Here is a 21,916-nt window from a genome sequence, read left to right as displayed (position 1 = left end):
AATTGTGCATTTCTTTCTCAATGTTCATCGTAGGTAAATTTTCATTGGAAGAAATCCTACCATGTATTCGATTCATGCCCGTTGGTGTGTTGTCTTCAGTTCAGTTATAGACATGCACGCGGGCAACTTTTATTATTATCACGAGAACGAGCAAATGCTCGTACATTCGCTGTGAACGCGCTATGGCAGTGACAGTCGCCATTTTATTTTTTAAAAATCTAACTGAATAGGACGCAGAGCGACACTCATATTTCGATAAGTTTGGTGGATGAAACAGAAAGACGGATGAAAACCTAATTCATTTTTTTTGAAAGAATGGTGAGTTTTCTACTGAAGATGCTTATCACATAGTTCTAGTTTTCTAATGAAACTCGCAAGGGAGACTAGCTCGCTGTGTGATAATGGGGATTCACTGTGTTGGTCACTAGCACGGGGAGTCTATGCAGCCTAGCTAGCTATCGTTAGCTAGGCTGGCAAGGCAATACTCGCGGCCCTCCAGCCCGCGGCCTCTGCGTTTCCAGTGGTCGGAGCGAGGCGAACGGGCCCGTCCAGCTCATTATATATCCTGCTATAAACATAACTGCATATTTAAAAAACGTAATGTAATTGGATGATTTGGACAATCGAAGTTAGGTCTGTATCCCCCTTATAAGTGGACGCCACAATGCTACGTTAGCTTCCATGAGTGTTAGTGCTATTCTTTTTAGCATTTATGTAGCTATTAAAGGAGTGTGAATGACAATTTTTTCTCTACGTTTGAAACCCTCTGACATTAAGTTCATTGTCACAATGAGACATATGTTTTCAGGGTTTATATTTTGTTTAATTTCCCCGTGTGGGTGAACTGTCTGTCCCCAAAGTTGAATTGTTAAACATGTTGGTTATAATGATATATTAAACATCCGTATTCACCTCGATTGTAATATAACCTACAGAAGAAATGAGAGAGCCATCCCATTATATGTTATAAAGTCCTAGGTTTGTACGTTCCGCAATGTGCCGATAGCCGTTGATAACGTTGCTCAAAACCTACGTGATCTTGTTCTTTGTTTCCATTGGTGGCTTAAACTAAGGTCACTTGGTATGAAGGAAACTTGTTTATTATTGTTTTCTGTCGAGTCTTTGGGTAAAATAACATAATGATAAGTATCAGTTGTTAAATTGGCTTATATTCACTTGAAACAGTAATTGTAGTATAACTAGGCTAGTGGGTTAGCGTCATGTTTTACTCCTGGACTGGTGTCGCGGTTTAGCATAGGCCAGACGATCATTGATGACACTAGCCGTTCAAAACAGATTTTCATGCGTTGATAGACAATCCCACAATACTTTACGCCCGTTGTTTATACGAAACTTAAAGGAGTTTTTCGCGTTTTATTAATTCACACGAAGACGTCTTCCGGCGCGCGTCTTGATCAGTGACTTTAGCAGGCCTCAAAGCCTTTACAAAATGTTTTTGTTGTTACCCTTTTTGAAAAATAGCTTCAATGTGTTCTGATGTTTTTATTTTGCCAATTCTCAGCATCGTTTGACGTTATTTCTCTAATGACTTCCCCATTTTCCCTTTTCAGACGCTGAACATGACTGTAAACTGAGGGACTCTCCTTAGAGCCAGGAGCCACGGACTAATATCATTTGGAACACAATATCAACAACTTTTTTCTGGGGGGGGGAGCAGAAGTAACCTATCATTGAAGGGACAAAAGGGGAATAATGGTGATTTTGCGCCGGGCTCGGCCGCCTGCTTCCGCCCCGAACAGCAATGAATCTTGACTCGCTCTCGCTGGCTTTGTCTCAAATCAGCTACCTGGTGGACAATTTAACGAAAAAAAATTACAGAGCCAGCCAGCAGGAAATACAGCATGTGAGTATTGGCAATACTACTTGTAAAACACACGTGGATAGTAGGGCAGCTATCGCATCACTCTGTGTATCTAGTTAAACACCTTGTTAAAAACATAATATTTTTTTTGCCATCTGCCAGATTGTGAATTGTCACGGCCCTGAGGCAGACAGGCATCTTCTTCGCTGTCTATTCTCTCATGTGGATTTCAGTGGCGATGGTAAAAGCAGCGGCAAGGACTTCCATCAGGTAATTTCCAATAACAGTGTTTTCTCAATAATACTATAATCGCTTAATATGTATACCACCATCTTCAAGAGGATGGTGTAAGTTACCTGTGTACATGCAATACTAATTGAATGCTACATTTTTAATGTTTCCTGGGGCCAATGTTATATTGACAGACATTTTGGTGGTAATCATACGTTTTGTGTGACTACGACCTTTGGTCACAACACTTGATCACTTTAATCAAACATTTTTTCTCTCTACCACAGACTCAGTTTCTGATCCAGGAGTGTGTGTCGCTGATCTCGAAGCCAAACTTTATCTCTTCTCTGTGCTACGCCATTGACAATCCCCTGCATTACCAGAAGGTAAGCTATGCTGTTGTACTAGTCATTTATTTTCCAAGTTGTGAGTTAACGCAAGATATTTTAATGAAAATTTCAAAAAATATATTGTTGGTGAAATGCAGTCCAAATTTGCTATGGAAGTTAACACTCTGTCAAAAATATAAGGCCCCATGAAGAGTTGATCTGTATTTTAATAAATTCCGAAATGTATTTTGAATTTTATTTATTTTTTCTGATAAGAGATCTTACTCTTGCATGAGACGGCCCATCACATTGCTTTTTTTATAATATGTAATCGTTGTGTTTCAGAGTTTGAAGCCTTCAGCTCATTTATTTACTCAGCTGAGTAAAGTTCTGAAGCTTAGCAAGGTCCAAGAGGTAAGTCAGCTTCCCTGGTTCTTTGATATTTATGGCCTAACAATGCCACAATGCGCTGTGCGCATTTTCTTTTGACAACATGTAGTTTCTTTAGCCTCTACTGATACTCTTATTTTAAGCAGGTTGTTAAATGATACATGGGAGCGAAGAATCATTTTATTCAATGGTTCTCTTAAAAAAAAAAAATCGATTATAGGATAGAATATTCTTATATAGAATTTTACACTGAAAACATTTCACTTCAATTGGTAAAATCCTGAAGTACAACTCTGGCTTGCAACAAGTGGTTGAACCAGTGACACCAATTATTTGTTTGTCATTGTAATTCATATTATGGAAAAACACACAGAAGTAACATGCTTGGCTCTGTGTGTACCATTATCTTTACAATGTATTTCCTTAGGTGATATTTGGCCTTGCCTTGTTGATCTCCAGCAACACAGACCTTCGAGGTTTTGGTAAGTAAACAAAGTTGTTTACCTTGATTCTGCTTGTTCAACAGTAGTTTAAAGAGAGGTCCAGAAATATCATGCATGTTCATCTCATAATCACTGCTATTCAATGTTTTACTTTTAAGCTGCCGTCTTCGTCAAGCAGAAGCTTCCAGATCTTCTGCGGTCATACGTGGACGCAGACCTTGGAGGCAATCAGGAAGGTGGCTTCCAGGACATTGCCATAGAGGTCCTGCACCTGCTCCTCTCCCATCTGCTGTTCGGCCAGAAGGGAGCCAGTGGTGTAGGGCAAGAGCAGATTGAGGCCTTCCTCAATACTCTCTGCAGAGGTAATTCGAGAGGATTTTAAAATACTGGCAGTTGTCCAGTAGGGGTGTATTCGAGGAAACAACCACTAGTTCAAGCTAACATCAACGAATACAAAATAATTTTAGTTCAAATCTTATAATTGTAAAAGGGCCGCATTTATATAGCACTTTCTAACCTGTTGGCCACTCAAAGCAAGATTGCCTCACATTCACCATTCGCACACGTATGTGCGCACGTAACGGCGTAGTCAGCCATGCAAGCTCGTCGGGAGTAGTTAGGGTTAGGTGCCTTGATCAAGGAGCAAGACCACGACCCTCAGCTAGGAGGAGCAGGGATCGAACCAGCAACCTTCAGGATACCAGCCAACCCGCTCTACCTCCTGAGCTACTGCCGCCCTTGTGTATACATGTTATGTTTTTTGGAGCCGGATATACTTGAAATAATCAAAAATAAAGCCTTCCCCATCGCCATGTAATGATGTTTAGAGACTATAAGTTTGTTTGCTAATGTTCAGTGGCTGGCCCGTTTGGCGGCGGTCTCGCTGCGTCTTAATTTTTTTTAATATTACTTTTTTTATTTTCCACAAATGGGCACGCTCCTTTGAAATAATAATTGCTTGTATCAGTAATGCAAAGACCTAATTGCCATGTAATCGGATACTGGAAATGTCTTCATTTCTGATAAGTCATTTATTTTCCTCCAGATTTCCCACAGGAGCGCTGCCCTGTGGTGCTTGCACCACTGCTGTACCCTGAAAAACGCGACATTCTGATGGATAGGATCCTACCAGACTCTGGAGAGCTACTCAAGACCATGATGGAAAGTTCTCTTGCAGATTTCATGCAAGAAGTTGGCTATGGCTTCTGTGCAAGGTATGTCGTTCATCTCATTAAATTAAAATGAGAGTCGTATTTTTGAATGCGGGGATGAGACAATTTCTATGGTAATAAAAAAAAAAAGAAGGGATTTCATTACAGCACTAAGATCGCATAGATTTATGCTTACACCTTAGGCAGAGTCTAGATTTTTCATTGCTCTTAAATTCACATTAGTTCTCAACTAAGACAAGAAATCTGTGTTTCTGACCAAGTTTTAGTTTGCACCTGGGAAGTAGCTCTGGAACATAATCATCCACTCTATTCATGTCCCTTTCATCCTCTCCAGTATGGACGAGTGCAGGAACATAATCCTCCAGTATGGGGTGAGAGAGGTGACGGCCAGCCAGGTAGCCAGGGTCCTGGGCATGATGGCTCGGACTCACTCTGGCCTGGCTGATGGCATTCCACTACAGGTAAACAAGAATGCTTGGGGATAATGCTAGCGTCTACTAGGGTTGCCGCGGTATACGGTATTACCGGCGTTACCGGTGTTGCACACCGGCAACAGTTTTTTTTTTTTTAAAACAAATTCAGTAAAAATGAATAATATAGTTTTAATTAAGAAAATTAAAATGTGTAGAATAGGCCACAGTTCTGCTCTGTGCGGGAGAATTGTCGCGCCGAGAATTTACGTGCTTCCTTACCCCGTAAAGCCCAATCCCTACGTGAGCTCCCCGCGCTACGGCCATCCAGAGCTTTTGGCTGTGATATTATGATGTATAAAATTATATTATACTATTATATATAGAACGTTATAAGACGCTGAGTATTGGCGCGCTGCCAGCCGCTGTCACCGAGTGTGAGGGAGAGTTGACGGAGAAGATGGCGGTTGACCTATAGTTTCAAAGTTAATACCGTTTATACCGGTTATACCGGTGTTGACACAAGCGTATTACTCGGTGTGAAAATGTCCACACCGCGGCAACCCTAGCGTCGACATACGATGTGGGAAAAACTGAGTTGGATTAGAAATGCTTCACTCTGTCTTAACATTTAGTTTGTCTCCTCCAGTCCATCTCGACTCCAGGAAGCAGCATCTGGAGTGATGGAAAGGACAAAAGTGATGGCTCACAGACACACACCTGGAACGTGGATGTTTTCATTGATGTGGTCAAAGAAGTGGCAAGTCATTCATCTTCTTCATTATCATAAAATCCATCCAGCTTTGCTATATTTCTTGTTTGGTCAAGTGCCGGTGGGTCTTAAAGTTTCTTAGTATGTAACTTAATTTTTCCTCTTTGCTTTAGAACCCCAATCTAAACTTCAAGGAGGTGACGTATGAATTGGACCACCATGGCTTCATGATCCGGGACAGTAAAGGCCTGAAAATTGTGGTCTGTGGCATTGTAAGGGGCCTGGCGATGGAGCTGTTCCCTGTTGATCTCATCTATAGACCATGGAAACATGCCGAGGGACAGGTACCTTATCAAGACCTTTAAACAAACGTGCACACATTTAAGCCTTGCTTTATTATGACTTGAAATTCTGCACTTTCATTCTGTATTTAACATGTAGAATGATTACTAGACGTGTAGATTGTTTTTGGAAGCCATTACCGGTTGTGATTTGTTGTATTTTCTTTCTTCAACAGCTTTCGTTCATCCAGCATTCCCTGATGAGTCCGGAGGTGTTTTGCTTCGCAGACTACCCATGTCACACAGTAGCCATTGACATCCTCAAGGCGCCACCTGAAGATGACAATAAGGAGATTGCAACCTGGTACGGATTTAATTGGCTGCTCTTGACACAATAGAAATGTGATTATCTAGTTTATTAATTACTCTATAATAATGTAGTTGGGCAAAACTCCTTTTAATTTAAATGTCTAATTATCCTATACTCTCTCTGCCCACTCGGTTTACAGGAAAAGCCTGGACCTGGTAGAGAGCCTACTCAGACTGTCAGAGGTTGGCCAGTATGAGCCGGTGAAGCAGCTGTTCAGCTTCCCCATCAAGCACTGCCCAGACATGTTGGTTCTGGCATTGCTGCAGATTTCCACTTCCTGGCACACACTTCGACATGAGCTAATTTCCACCCTCATGCCTATCTTCCTGGGCAACCACCCTAACTCAGCCATTATCTTGCACTATGCCTGGCATGGACAGGTAAGTTCAATTGAACTCGGTTGCATCCATTTTTAAAATTCCGATCCGATGTCTAATATCTTCTCATTTCCAGAATGAGTGCTTATTCATGTTTTTTATTTCTTTTATTGAATCGGAACGTGAAGAGATCAACTTTGCCACCCTCATCTGCATAATATTTAACATGAATATATGTATTTATTTTAGGGACAGTCTCCATCTATCCGCCAGCTAATCATGCACTCGATGGCCGAGTGGTACATGAGGGGCGAACATTACGACCAGGCCAAGCTCTCTCGTATCCTGGATGTGGCCCAGGATTTGAAGGTACATTCAAATGGACCAAATTATCATTAACTACCGAAGAGATTAATCTTTTCTGTCTACCTGTCTAATTCGGCCAGTTTTTACCTAGGCCTCCCAACTGTCTTATATGATCATGGACATGATCTTACTAGAGGTCCAACTAAGTGTAAGACCGATCGGTGGATGATATGTTTTCAATAATGATCTTTTTCCTCCCGCAGTCTCTGTCGATGCTGCTGAATGCTACTCCGTTTGCCTTTGTTATTGATCTTGCTGCACTTGCCTCTCGCCGTGAATACCTCAAACTAGACAAATGGCTGACGGATAAAATACGAGAGCACGGGGTAAGTCAAATAAATAAATGTACCAATTCTGATTTCTTTTGTTTGTGCATGGAATACTGGTTACAAGGACCTGTGATAGCCTAACTTTGTCCAATGTTTATTTATTTTATTCCTTCTTTGTTCAGGAGCCTTTCATTCTGGCGTGTGTGACGTTCCTGAAGAGGCGCTGCCCATCAATCATGGGAGGTCTGGCTCCAGACAAGGACCAGCCCAAGAGCGCCCAGCTGCCCCCGGAGACGTTGGCCACCATGCTGGCCTGCCTACAGTCCTGTGCTGGGTAAGATAAGTCTTGCCATCAATGAATGTTTTATTTGTTATGTTATCAGGTGGCTCCACTTTGTTTAAATGGTAGTAAACCCAAATCAGCTAGACTGTCTTACCTGTGTCTTAGTGCCTGGAGTGCTATCACAGCAGAGATGTTTTAAACATTGTCCCGGTTATATATTTTCCCCCTGAAGGAGTGTGTCCCAGGAACTGTCTGAGACTATCCTCACCATGGTGGCGAACTGCAGCAACGTGATGAACAAAGCCCGCCAGCCGCCACCAGGAGTGATGCCCAAAGGCCGCGCACCCAGCACCAGCAGCCTGGATGCCATCTCTCCAGTACAGGTATCACACTCGCTGACCATCCCTCCCCAATAAGACCCTTTTAATGTTTGTAGATTTCAGTTGTACCTTTTGGGCTATTCCAGGGGTTTTCAAAGTGTGAGAGAGTGAGCCCCCCATCAGAGAAAAAAATTCAGCTGAGCCCCCCCCCCCCCAAAAAAATGTTCTAAATACCTGTGTTTTGAAAGCTATTTTAATTATTTTACACATTTTAAACATCTCTGATCATAATTATAAAACATTTGAAACATATTTTTTAAACATATCTTTTAAACATATTTCTGAAACATTACAACATCTTTGTGCGTTTTTAAACACATTTCTTAACACAATTTAACAACTTTATCTAAGCATGTTTTAGCTTAACCTTTTTTAAATACATTTGAACATCTTAATCTGTGTAAACTGCCAGTCGAATCAGATCTGCCTTTTCAGTCCAGAGATTCGACTATTCGGCGGGGTTTGTTTACCGGCGTTGCTATGGTGACCTAAATTATTATAAGCAACTGAAAACGATGCCGGTTTGAAACTAAAACTGACTCTGAAAAAAGTATAAATGCTATCAAAATTCCGTTTCCGATGGTAAACGGTTGAAACGGTTGAAAAAGGAATGAGTTACGATGTCTAGAAGTAGGTGTATCAGAATGGGCTGACGTCTTCAATGAAAACAGCTGAAAACGAAGAGGGATGAAACTAAAACTGTGATTCTGAAGAAATTTTAAATGATATCGAAATTCTGTTTAGATATTATTGAAGATACAAGTGTGTCGATTTTTTAAATGGTTTGCACGAAGATAAACGGTTGAAAATTGATTTAGTTATGTTACTTCGACTGATGATTTGAATCATCGACTTTCAGTTTTTTTTTCGGGTTTATTTTTTTCTCACGTCGCGCCCCCCCTGAAGAACTCTGGCCCCCCCCCCAGGGGGGGCGCGCCCCACAGTTTGAAAACCACTGGGCTATTCCATTATCCAGTTAATGGGGCAGTTCTCATTGAGTCATGAAGATTCATCGTCTTATTCGTACAGTGGTTAAGTTCAATTGAAACCTGACCGGTGCTTAATCTTTTATGCAACTCTTTCTTGCAAAATGAAAATTGCTGTATCATTATCATCCCAAATGGGAGTATTTCTTTGAAGATTAAGGTGTAAGAGCGAATGGACTTTTAACAATGTAATGTAATGTTTAATTGACACTTTTAAACGGTTGATTGTCCACAGACTTGCAAAGCAAACCTTTTTTTTTATGGATTAGTGCGTATTCTTCTGGGTAAAGACGTCTGGAGGTAGACGAGTAAAGTGCTAGCAACATTATAAATCTTGATACGTTTTTTTATTAAGTCTAGCATTTTCTTCGGATTGACTTTACTCAAGCGACAGTCTTGGATATTATGTCCTGACAAACTTTGAATGCTCATTATGCATTTCATTTTTTTATGTTGTCCAGTGAGGAGCTAGCCTCAAGTGTATAGTGGCTGCAGCTTGTTAATACTGATCATTTGACTTTTTTTTAATGTTGGTGGTTAGTGAATAGTTGGTATCGTTAGCGTATCAGTGTCTTCTAATGTTTCTCCCTTCATTGCTGGTTTTCTTGTTCTTTCCACAGATTGACCCTTTGTCCGCCATGGGTTCCCTGAATCTCGGTGGTTCCACCACCTCACACACCCAAAACATGCAGGGCTTTCCGTCTTCACTGAGCTCTGCTTTCAGTAACCCACAGTCCCCAGCCAAAGCATTCCCACCGCTGACCAATCCCAACCCCAGCACACCCTTTGGGGGCATCGGCAGTCTGTCTTCCCAGCTTCCTGGCATGGACTCGGGTACTGAAGATTTCACGACTTTGTTGCCCAAAAACACAATTCAGAAATGATCATCCTCATGTTGTATACCTATTGGTTTGTTTGAGATCTTGTCTTCCCTTTATTTATTTCCTACTTTTAGGTCCTCTTGGATCAGGCATTGGCTCAAGCATTGGTTCTGGTCTTGGAATGCCTGCAGTAACTAGTGACCCATTCGGCACAAGGAAGATGAGCACGCCGGGACTCAACCCACCAACCTTTCAGCAGAGTAAGAAGACGTGCCTAATACTGCATTTCCTCACCACTTGCATTCATACTAGTGACTGATTATGGTGTGGTAATCCGAGCTCTTCATGAGGAATGTCATTGAATAAGTGCTATCAGAATTCCAATACAAGTCTATTGGTTCCACTTTAATGTGCGTTTGGCATCAACCAAGGGTTCTACGTAAACTGATTGGTTCCTTCTGATACCTTGAGTTGTTTGGGACCCATGTTGAGCATGGATGCTATAGTCATGCTATATCAATTTGTAACTTGTTCATGAGAACCCAACAACAATGTGGATTTAATTAATTCCTTTCTTCTCTTATAGCGGACCTCTCTCAGGTGTGGCCAGAGGCTAACCAGCACTTTAGTAAGGAGATCGATGATGAAGCCAACAGCTACTTCCAGCGCATCTATAACCACCCACCACACCCCACCATGTCTGTAGATGAGGTATGCAGCTTTAGTCACTAGAGGAGTCTGAACTTTGTACATTGTAGGGCTGTGCGATGTCCTGTTTTAGCACATTGTCCCATCAGTTGTCGCTGACATTATTAGTTGTCAAAAGCTATTGAGTTACTTACTATCATTTCTTTTTTAATTGTAGTGAAAATGTATAGGCCTGCAGCATTGTTCTCCAGTAAGTTTTGGTTATCTATAATCCTCCTCCTGCTCCTTCTAGGTTTTGGAGATGCTGCAGAGGTTCAAGGACTCCACCATAAAGCGGGAGAGAGAAGTGTTCAATTGCATGCTGCGCAATCTATTCGAGGAGTATCGGTTCTTCCCCCAGTACCCAGACAAGGAGCTCCACATCACCGCCTGCCTGTTTGGAGGCATCATTGAGAAGGGCCTGGTCACCTACATGGCTCTAGGACTGGCGCTGCGTTATGTTCTTGAAGCATTGCGGAAACCCTTTGGATCAAAAATGTACTACTTCGGAATTGCTGCTCTAGACAGGTTCAAAAACAGGTATGCAAACATTTTCCCTGTTAAACATTTACCATATTTCAACTTTGTATCAGAAGGTTAACATTTTCCTTCATCTCAAATCTAGATTGAAGGATTATCCTCAGTATTGTCAACACTTGGCCTCAATTGGCCACTTCTTGCAATTTCCCCATCATTTACAAGAGGTAAACAGGTTTCCCTAATCTTCCCCTTTCCACGTTTTGAATTTTAATGATTTTCTTACTTTGTCCCAGACTTGGTTTGGGCCTAAGAATGCAACTCCAAGATAAATAAGTCTCCCGCTCTGCACTTTCCATATCCTGTGTGTACAGTATATCGAGTATGGCCAGCAGTCACGGGACCCTCCGGTGAAGTTGCAAGGCTCCATCACTACCCCAGGCAGTCTAGCCCTGGCCCAGGTCCAAGCTCAGTCCCAGCAGCCTGGTGTGCCCAAAGCCCCGCAGCCTGGTCAGGCTAGCACCCTGGTCACCACCACCACCGCCACAACTACTGTGGCCAAAACCACTACAATCGCAAGACCTACACCCAGTGGCTTCAAGAAGGATGTGCCCGTAAGTACTATAATGGTGTGTTTGATTTATTTTACCTACTTCTATATCATATTTAACAAAAATACACATAAACAACTGCAAGTACTATTTCGTGTTCAGCTGAACCACCCCTCTGCAATTGTAATGCAGTATAGTGAGGGAATTGGATTCGACAGCCCTGTCGAAGTAGATGTGGACTTTTAACTGTTACTTATCCTTCAAGCCTATGTTGCAATAAGCTTTGACTCTTACCATGTATCATTTCTGTTTCCCACAGTTTATATTTTATCTCCCTCTGTATGTAGAAAACTATTCTAATCACATACTACAAATATTGAGAAATTCCATTCATTTAGAAGCGTCTGGCCAAAGGGCGCCTCTCAGAATATCTGCAGCAGAAGTATGGATACAGTATCGTTTGGATACATGTTCATACACATCTAAATTGCATTAATAACCCTTGTTGGGATTATGCATTGGGTCGTGTGGAAACATGGTCCTATACGTGAACCACACAAAAGGCCGACAGCATTGTGGGCAGGCTAGTGCGAAAAAGAGAAAATTGGGGCCACGATGCTTTATCATGTTTTGGTTAGACGACTTCAGATTCCGGTTTTTATCCCTCTTTTATGGTAGTTGCCTTTCTGCAGTTCATACGCATTATGTTCTGATGCCAGAACACACAAAATGTACACAGATCTTTCTGGAATATGTTGTAATCTGATTACAAAGGTAATTAATTTAACTTATAACTTTTAACTTATAATTGTCTACAGCCCTCAATAAACACAACCAACATAGACACACTGTTGGTAGCCACCGACCAGACAGAGAGGATTGTAGAGCCGCCGGAGAACGTCCAGGAAAAGATCGCCTTCATCTTCAACAACCTGTCTCAGTCGAACATGACACAGAAGGTATAGTAGTAGTAGTCTTCGGCCACGTGGCCTCACCCAATGTAACTCTGTGAACCTGGGCTGAATCTGACATCTGTTTCTCTCTGGCCAGGTGGAGGAGCTGAAGGAAACTGTGAAGGAGGAGTTCATGCCCTGGGTGTCTCAGTACCTAGTGATGAAGCGTGTCAGCATCGAGCCAAACTTCCACAGCCTGTACTCCAACTTCTTGGACACGCTGAAGAACCCAGACTTTGGGAAGATGGTCCTCAGTGAAACCTACAGAAATATCAGGGTACATGAATAGCTTTTAAAAAATGTTGTTAGTGCTAAGCAGATTTTGATTCCTTGACCTTTCAGTCTCCAATTAATAACCTTGCCCCTCCAACACACATTTGCCATTGGTGTGAATTAAACCAGATTTTATGGTAATTTTTGGTTGAATACACATTGTCATAAATGTTTCCCAGGTGCCTTATCTAAACTCCCTCTTTCGTATTTTGTATCATAGGTGCTCTTGACCTCGGACAAGGCTGCAGCCAATTTCTCTGATCGCTCCCTATTGAAGAACTTGGGCCACTGGCTGGGCATGATCACCCTAGCCAAGAATAAGCCTATTCTTTACACGGTCAGTAACTTAATTTGCATTTGTTAGTCAGTGGACATTCTTGTGACCTTGGTGCCATTAAATAAATCCCTTTGCCAATCTGTTTCATTCTTAGGACCTGGAAGTGAAGTCTCTCTTGCTGGAAGCCTATGTGAAGGGTCAGCAAGAACTCCTGTACGTTGTTCCCTTTGTGGCCAAAGTACTGGAATCCAGTTTACGTAGTGTGGTAAGTGGAATAGGATTTTATCTCACTGCTTCTGCAGTAAAAATATATTTTTTCAAATGTAGGGGCTGATCAGCTCTTTAATGCCCTATGGTTGCCTAGAAAAGGGTATTTAATGACGGTATATTCATCATTACACTTTATTGCCGCACATATACTGAGGAAAAATGAAAAGCCTCAATTTGATTGGGTTGAAATGACATGTGTGTGCATTTGTAGGTGTTCAGACCACAGAACCCCTGGACCATGGCCATCATGAATGTTCTAGCAGAGCTGCACCAGGAGCATGACCTCAAGGTGAGGTGGTTGACCAATCTGCACCACCACCAAGTTAAAGCACAAGGGTTTGACAGAAGACAGACTTGTAAGATTGTTCAGACTCTGTCAGCCGAGTCGTTGGGATAAAGTTAGGGTTGTTTGTGAACAAGGAAAACTGGCATTCTAGCCAACTGGCTTTTAAAGTGACCTGTTACGGTTGTGTTTCAGCGAGCCAATGTTTCCAATTGTTTTTCTTTGCAGCTTAACCTTAAGTTTGAGATTGAAGTTCTTTGTAAGAACTTGTCTCTGGACATTAACGACCTCAAGCCGGGTACGCTGCTGAAGGACAAAGAGAAGCTGAAGAGCCTGGAGGAGCAGCTGTCTGCACCAAAGAAAGAGGCCAAGCCTCCAGAGGAGATGCTCCCTATTGTCACCACAGGTGGGTTCACGGCTCAATGCTCTCAATCGTTTCTTTAAACATTTCTGCTATCCTTTTTCAGTGTCTGCTCCTCAAGTCTGAACGTTGCGTCGGATGGTTTTATGTTTGTATCTGCATGTACGGTTGTACTTTGAGCCTTTGACGTGGTTTGTGCGTGAATAATTTCTGCTTGATTTGCTCTGTATCCAGCCTGGCGGTGCTTCTTCCCCTTCCATGATTTTAATCAAAATAGCGTTTTGTAACCAACAGGAGACTTTCTTCCATTTGCAGTTGCACCTTCTACCCCTGCTGCCACTACCACCGCCTGCACAACGACTGGGCCCCCCACCCCACAGTTCAGTTATCATGACATCAATGTCTACGCTCTGGCCGGCCTGGCCCCGCACATCAACATCAACATCAACGTACGTACGAGGCCCCCACCTGGCTGAGCCTCCATCTAGTGGCATCGGCCAGATGGAAGTTACCGTCATCAGCGTTCTTAAAATGCTCCTCAGTTAGTGTGACATATTTTGGGGAAGTAAAATGTTGGACATGTACTGCCTGAGTCCTGGTCTTTTGTACTACAATTGATGGTTTAAGTGGCCTATGCTGCCCCTCCCATTGCTAAACCTCATTCCAGTTTCTAGCTCTCGTTTATAGATCTGCCCGTTGATGGTTTTAACCTGAACGTGTTCCGTCCCATGCTAGATCCCCCTGCTGCAGGCCCACCCTCAGCTGAAGCAGTGTGTGCGGCAGTCAGTCGAGCGGGCCGTCCAGGAGCTGGTGCACCCTGTGGTCGACCGCTCCATCAAAATTGCCATGACAACCTGTGAGCAGATTGTGAGGAAGGACTTTGCCCTGGACTCGGAGGAGTCTCGCATGCGCGTAGCGGCGCACCACATGATGAGGAACCTGACCGCCGGCATGGCGATGATCACATGCCGGGAGCCCCTCCTCATGAGCATCGCCACCAACCTCAAGAACAGCTTCGCCGCGGCGCTGAGGGTAGGTCGGACCGTGAGCCTCTCTGATGCGCTGGTACCTGACGGGGCATGAACGGCACAGTCGTTTGGCATTGAAGAGGTCTCCACTTTCCTAAAGCTGCTCCAATCGTTGTCCCGGCAGGCTCCGACCCCTCAGCAGAGGGAGATGATGGAGGAGGCTGCAGCCAGGATTGCCCAGGATAACTGTGAACTGGCCTGCTGCTTCATCCAGAAGACGGCAGTAGAGAAGGCTGGACCTGAGATGGACAAGAGATTGGCCACCGTAAGACTTTTGTTTGGGCCGAGGATGGTTGTGTAGTTTGGTTCTTCTAAATAATGTGCATGGTTTCAGCATGAACAAATGTTTTATATTTAGTTCCATCCTTGACTCTTTTCCATTGTCTTCCTCGGAGAGAGAAACCATTGGGCGGGTCTGACTCGTTTGGATGTGGACTTTTCTTCCAGGAGTTTGAGCTGAGGAAGCATGCACGCCAGGAAGGCCGTCGTTACTGTGACCCCGTCGTGCTGACCTACCAGGCTGAGCGCATGCCTGAGCAGATCAGACTCAAGGTGGGTCAAGGCATATAGGCTTTACTGCTGTTAACGCTTGCATTCGAAGAGGATTTCCTCGGGGGTGCCTGTTATGGCCTGGCTAACTGTATTTGTATGTAGGTGGGAGGAGTGGACCCAAAACAACTGGCCGTGTATGAGGAGTTTGCAAGGAATGTTCCAGGCTTCCTCCCGAGCAATGACCTCTCTCAGCCCACCGGTTTCCTCGCCCAACCAATGAAGGTACGTTCTGTTGTATAATTGAGTTTCTTTCTGGTTATTTATTTTATTTTACCAATACCACTTTTTTTATTTTTAGGTACCGTATGCGGCTTGTGTCCCGATTTTACGAAACAAAACTTGATGCCGCTTATTTTCTGGAGTGATTATAGGTCGATTTTTGCAAACATAATGACTTCAAATAAATCGTAACTAGTTTTCATTGGTTTTCTTTGTTTAATTTGAAGTTCAGTTTGCAGTCACGATGTAAAGTGTAAATGCTAATTGACCATTGGAAGTTTGCCAGGTAAAAAATAACCTTCTGAAGAAATAAACATTGGCCTCAATTCGTAACTGACAAAAAACAACTAGTTTTCTTTCATGTCCAACAGTTAATGAACGATAATTCAAAGCCTAAATGAATTGTTTGCAAAATAAAGATGGCTTTTTTTTCTTAATCTTGCAAAAAGTTCAGGGTTTTATTAATGCTTGACTCGGCATTGTCCATGCTGCTTACTCTTATTTTAACACTCCTGCAGTTTACAGTTAAAGCGGCTTTATTAAAAAAAAAAAAAAACACGGCCCACGTCTATATTGTCTGTGCTGATTGAGATTGTTGGCTTCAACTTGGTCAAAAATGATGCCTTTTTTTTTTATTTTTTTTTACCAATTCATTCCAACAATACACCCTTATCTGGCAACAGCAACAGGCATGGGCTACTGATGATGTTGCTCAAATCTACGACAAGTGCATGGCGGACTTGGAGCAACACCTCCATGCCATCCCCCCAGCCCTGGCCTTGAACCCTCAGACACAAGCCCTGCGCAGCCTGCTGGAAGCCGTGGCCTTGGCCCGGAACTCCAGGGACGGCATCGCTGCACTTGGGTTACTGCAGAAGGTGAGATGGTGACTAGTTATTTCATGGAAGCCATGTTCTTCAGCCTATGTAGACTATAGCTGTAAATCTGTTAAAGGCTAACGGTTTGAGACAAATGTCGAACATCTTCTTTTCAAGCGGGTCTGCATCCATTTTTGCGTTTTGTTTCTCAAACTTTGATATCAGAGACTGACCCGAATTGTGTTTGCTTATGCCTCTGTTCTCTAGGCTGTGGAGGGTCTGCTAGATGCAACCAGCGGAGCTGATGCTGACCTGCTGCTGCGCTACAGAGAGTGCCACCTACTAGTGCTCAAAGCCCTGCAAGACGGACGCGCTTATGGACCCCAGTGGTGCAATAAGCAGATCACCAGGTGAGGGGAAAGACCGACCAGAATCGGAAAAAACTGTTACCAATGCCTTCACCGATATAGTGCTCCCCTTTAAGATGTGCATCTTTCATAAGTCACAATCTTGAATGTCCTAATGACTCTCTTGTGGTTGTTTAGGTGTCTGATTGAGTGCCGTGATGAGTACAAGTACAACGTGGAGGCTGTGGAATTGCTGATCAGAAACCATCTGGTTAACATGCAGCAGTACGACCTTCACCTGGCTCAGGTACACGGCACACACCTGCATTACTTGGATCACCACGTACTGAAAATTGCCGGAGACGACGTATCTGCCTTGTCTGATGGATGTTGTTGATGCTTGTTGAATGTCGGGAAGATGCTGCAGGATAACCGGTTGTCTCTCGTCTCCTCTAGTCGATGGAGAATGGACTGCACTACATGGCAGTAGCCTTTGCCATGCAGTTGGTGAAGCTTTTACTGGTAGATGAGCGCAGTGTTGGCCACATCACAGAGGCTGACCTCTTCCACACCATCGAGACCCTGATGAGGACCAGCGCACACTCCAGGGCCAACGCACCAGAAGGGTAAAGGAGGGCTCTCCCAACTACAGTGTAGTCCTCCTTCCAGAAGAGAAGCTACAATCCAGGATTAAATGAAATTGTTTTGTACTCATCCCCTGTCCCCGCCATCTTCCGTTCCCAGTCTGCCCCAGTTGATGGATGTCGTTCGCTCCAACTACGAGGCCATGATCGACCGAGCTCATGGAGGACCCAACTTCATGATGCACTCTGGCATCTCCCAGGCATCGGAGTACGACGACCCTCCGGGCCTGAGAGAGAAGGCAGAATACCTGCTGAGGGAGTGGGTCAACCTGTACCACTCTGCTGCAGCCGGCAGAGACAGCACCAAGGCCTTCTCTGCCTTTGTTGGACAGGTAAAACGGGTCCTCCGTGTTACATTCTCCCCCTTAAGTAACGGCTGATTCCAATCCTTCAGATCGCAGCTGTTTAGTGGATGAGTGTATGTTTTAACCATCGCATGATTCTCCACAGATGCACCAGCAGGGCATCCTGAAGACAGACGACCTGATCACCAGGTTTTTCCGGCTATGCACAGAGATGTGTGTGGAGATCAGCTACCGGGCACAGGCCGAGCAGCAGCACAACCCTGCCGCCAGCGCAGCCATCATCAGGGCCAAGTGTTACCACAACCTGGACGCCTTCGTCCGGCTCATCGCCCTGCTGGTCAAGCACTCTGGAGAGGCCACCAACACAGTCACCAAGATCAATCTGCTCAACAAGGTACTGGTTACATGCCATGAACCGATGCTGAATGGCAGTACAGTACCAGATGAACCAGAGGTGGTTCATCTGCAAGGGGAGTTGACTGATGGGTGATTGGTTGTCTTCAGGTGCTGGGTATTGTGGTAGGCGTGCTGATCCAGGACCATGACGTGCGGCAGACAGAGTTCCAACAGCTGCCCTACCATCGCATTTTCATCATGCTACTGCTGGAGCTCAACGCCCCGGAACACGTCCTGGAAACCATCAACTTCCAGACCCTCACGGCCTTCTGGTAGGACACCTCCTACAGCCCGATGGGCTCCAAGCGCTTCTATCCCAATGCTCCCAATGGTGTCCATACAGTGTTTCTAACGCGGCTCTCCCTCCCTCCAGTAACACTTTCCACATCCTGCGGCCCACCAAAGCACCTGGCTTTGTCTATGCCTGGCTGGAGCTCATCTCCCACCGTATCTTCATTGCGAGGATGCTGGCGCACACGCCGCAGCAGAAGGTGTGGACCACACACTCGCCACCATCCTGCGACACCAACACTTGTTAATTGGATTAGGTCTACACATAATGGATGTCTTAATTGTATTTCTTTGTCTTCCAGGGTTGGCCCATGTATGCTCAGCTGTTGATCGACCTGTTCAAGTACCTGGCCCCCTTCCTGAGGAATGTAGAGCTCAACAAACCTATGCAAATTCTCTACAAGGTACACCAACATGAACCACCAAAAACCCTACCAAGCTAAATCTGCTGCACCTGTAAATTGCATACGAATTTCATAATTTCATAATGTGGACATTTGATCTGAGCGGTGTCTTATTTCTATAAACTTCATCAGGGCACACTGCGCGTACTTCTGGTACTGCTGCACGACTTCCCAGAGTTCCTGTGTGACTACCACTACGGCTTCTGTGATGTCATCCCACCCAATTGCATCCAGCTCCGCAATCTCATCCTCAGTGCCTTTCCGCGTAACATGAGGCTTCCTGACCCCTTCACACCCAACCTTAAGGTGAGTGGCCAACTAAACTGAATCAAGGCTTACCTTTTGATGCCTTGCCACAGCACATGATTTCACAACGGGTGGATAGATCAGCTAAAGTGCTGATTATGGTCCCACGTTCACACAGCGCGAGGACCACACAGACGCTTAGACAAAGTCCTCAACCTGTTTTGGTTCTTCGTCGGGTTTTAGTGAGCCGACCAATTGCAGCCCTCGATGCTGCGTTGCCTCGACGGAAGGTTAACATTTTTGGGAGGTGCATGTCAGGCCCTTGCGGTGGACGCAAGGAGGGTCCGCAAGGAGGGTCCGCAAGGACGTAAAGGGTCCGTAACCCCCTTTCGTTGCGTGAAAGTGGGACCAAAATCAGCCCTTAAGTTGAGGTCCTTATAGAAAACTTAAGTTTAGTATAAAAGGCATAGCTACCTATTGCATGTATTATATTGATAGTAGGGCTGCACGATATGGGCAAAATATGATATGAATGACGATATATATCTCGATATTTTCGATAGTTAGATGGCTTCGTCGCATTGTCCTGCGTACTACGGTGAGGGTTTCAGTGCGCCCTAACTTTAATCCCCTGCCCCCTCCCTTCTCCGTTCCATTTGGGAACATGTTTGTTTTAATTTCGCTTGTTTCGTATATTTTTATTAATTAATTAAGGGCGCCACCAGAGGGCGCCCCAACACATTTGCCGCCCTAGGCCCTGGTTTGGGGGCAGAAGAAGCTGTCGTTTACGCATTCCTCATACTGCACTTTGTGCCGCTGCTGTAAATGGTGGAAAAGATTTGTCGTGCTTCCACTTTTAGCCAACGGTTTTGCTACACAGATGACCTGCAACTGCTGCTCATCTGTTTTTTTAAACCTGAACCATTTCCATATTATGGAGCCGTTGTTTCTTATCTTTGAAACAATTTCGTCTCACGACGCTGTCTCGTTTTCTTTACCGGTATCCTCCATGCTTGTTGTGTTTGTGAGGGGGTGGGAATCAGGCGTCTTTGCACACGGCACGTTCGGAAGGACAGAGTGGTAGGGGGAGGGGTCGCGCTCACAGTCTCCAAGGCAAACACGGATGCTTGAGGCGGAAACTGACCATTTTAATGCATATATCAATATAAACGATATTGTCAAATCTTGTATCCCTTGGAAATTATATCGATATATCTTACATAGCCGATATATCCTGCAGCCCTAGATGGTAGTATTATTTCCTATTGCTACGATGGGCTAAAGAAAGTTGTGTAAAAGGAATTAAAAGTAAAAATGAGTATCTTATGTTTTTTTTGCAGGTGGACATGCTGAGCGAGATCAACATTGCCCCTCGTATCCTCACCAACTTCACCGGGGTCATGCCCTCCCAGTTCAAGAAGGACCTGGACTCTTACCTGAAGACGCGCTCACCAGTAACCTTCCTCTCAGAGCTGCGCAGCAACTTGCAGGTAGGACCAAGAGCCCACAAAGATATGAGACAACTGAAGAGAATGAAATAGTTTCTGCTTCTCCTCTATATCTTGTGTTGAATTGATGGCGTGGGGTCATTAAAGACCCTCTCTTAACCTGCGGTTCATTCCAGGTTTCCAACGAGCCCGGTAATCGCTACAACATCCAGCTGATCAATGCCCTAGTGCTGTATGTGGGGACGCAGGCCATCGCTCACATCCACAACAAGGGAAGCACCCCATCCATGAGCACAATCACCCACTCTGCACACATGGACATCTTCCAAAACCTGGCTGTGGATCTGGACACGGAGGGTAAGAACATATGATGTGCATGTGCCTTTAGCGGTCATTTTGTTATTAATGAACTCTGATTCATTGAAGTGTTAAGGAATGATATACTTTGTACATCAACAATTTTTGATCAGGCTTGCAGATTGACTCCTTCTTGACATGTTTTCTGCAGGGCGTTACCTGTTCCTAAACGCGATAGCCAATCAGCTCCGTTACCCGAACAGCCACACCCATTACTTCAGCTGCACCATGCTCTACCTGTTTGCTGAGGCCAACACCGAGGCCATCCAGGAGCAGATCACCAGGTACGGCTTCAGGTCCCCAGCTCACATATATATCTGTAGTATCAGCTGGCAGGGACTCCAGACCGCTTGACTTCCATTAAGCTTAATTAGGTCTGATTCCGGCTGTGTTCTCTTTTACGTAGGGTTCTGCTGGAAAGGCTGATCGTGAACAGACCACATCCATGGGGGCTTCTCATCACCTTTATTGAGCTCATCAAAAATCCTGCCTTCAAGTTCTGGAGCCATGACTTTGTGCACTGTGCACCTGAGATTGAAAAGTAAGTTTGCAATGAGTTAAGATGCTTGGATTTACCGTAGGTAACCAGACCCTTCCACCCAATTCAGTAACCACCTTTTCTTGTGACGACAAATTAGTTTTTATTTGATGGAACTTTTAATGGCTAAGCTTCCATATATTGCTCCTTCCTAATGACACCAATTGGTTTAGTACTTATAGATGTTAACCGTTCATTCCTCCTTGTTGTAGGCTGTTCCAGTCCGTAGCTCAGTGCTGTATGGGACAGAAGCAGGCCCAACAGGTGATGGAAGGCACTGGTGCCAGCTAGTCTATCCCAGCCAAACCTGTTGTCTATGGGAAAGACGTTGGGGTCCTAACACACATCCACACACCACCTCCTTTACTGTTGGCACTGGACAAACTGGCAATGATACTCGCTCAAACAATGGATAGGACTACTGCATACGAATCTGAAGAGTTTGAGTTGTCATTTGTCTCTCTGATGTTCAGAAGAGAGATTTGGACATGCTGTTAAATATTTTTTTTTTTGATCCTTTGTAAATATCTGGGCTGGGGAAGGGGATTGAATGACTAGGTGGATAAATTAAAGTGTCCATATCAAATGTAACAATACATGTAAAGACAC

General features: G+C 44.3%; 1 protein-coding gene across 6 annotated transcripts; it reads left to right on the top strand.

Annotated features, from left to right (window-relative positions):
- The first annotated feature begins 157 nt into the window (after nucleotides 1–157).
- On the top strand, nucleotides 158–21,910 carry LOC132464561 (CCR4-NOT transcription complex subunit 1). 6 transcript variants are annotated; one of them, XM_060061016.1, is made up of 49 exons: nucleotides 158–318; nucleotides 1,572–1,864; nucleotides 1,985–2,092; nucleotides 2,341–2,439; nucleotides 2,728–2,796; nucleotides 3,200–3,254; nucleotides 3,374–3,577; nucleotides 4,261–4,429; nucleotides 4,722–4,848; nucleotides 5,447–5,557; nucleotides 5,683–5,853; nucleotides 6,027–6,154; nucleotides 6,300–6,540; nucleotides 6,727–6,846; nucleotides 7,047–7,169; nucleotides 7,295–7,446; nucleotides 7,628–7,778; nucleotides 9,382–9,595; nucleotides 9,717–9,842; nucleotides 10,169–10,293; nucleotides 10,523–10,809; nucleotides 10,895–10,973; nucleotides 11,121–11,360; nucleotides 12,116–12,256; nucleotides 12,348–12,527; nucleotides 12,744–12,860; nucleotides 12,955–13,065; nucleotides 13,282–13,359; nucleotides 13,582–13,759; nucleotides 14,030–14,163; nucleotides 14,450–14,746; nucleotides 14,867–15,007; nucleotides 15,190–15,294; nucleotides 15,397–15,516; nucleotides 16,197–16,391; nucleotides 16,599–16,741; nucleotides 16,877–16,985; nucleotides 17,135–17,304; nucleotides 17,423–17,654; nucleotides 17,773–18,021; nucleotides 18,132–18,295; nucleotides 18,397–18,514; nucleotides 18,617–18,718; nucleotides 18,851–19,024; nucleotides 20,305–20,454; nucleotides 20,589–20,769; nucleotides 20,921–21,053; nucleotides 21,176–21,310; nucleotides 21,520–21,910. In XM_060061016.1, exons 2-49 carry the CDS (start codon nucleotides 1,763–1,765, stop codon nucleotides 21,596–21,598), a joined length of 7,137 nt encoding a protein of 2,378 aa, XP_059916999.1. In that variant the 5' UTR covers nucleotides 158–318; nucleotides 1,572–1,762; the 3' UTR covers nucleotides 21,599–21,910. The 6 variants fall into 6 exon arrangements, with proteins under 6 accessions (XP_059916999.1, XP_059916998.1, XP_059916994.1 ...); XM_060061015.1 differs by having other exon boundaries at nucleotides 14,009–14,163; XM_060061011.1 differs by having other exon boundaries at nucleotides 11,121–11,375; nucleotides 14,009–14,163.
- Nucleotides 21,911–21,916: the final 6 nt, after the last annotated feature.

Source organism: Gadus macrocephalus, chromosome 9 (genome assembly GCF_031168955.1).
Source record: "Gadus macrocephalus chromosome 9, ASM3116895v1".
NCBI lineage: Eukaryota > Metazoa > Chordata > Actinopteri > Gadiformes > Gadidae > Gadus > Gadus macrocephalus.
Note: the sequence above shows the minus strand (reverse complement) of the source record. Positions and strands in the feature narration are given on the sequence as shown.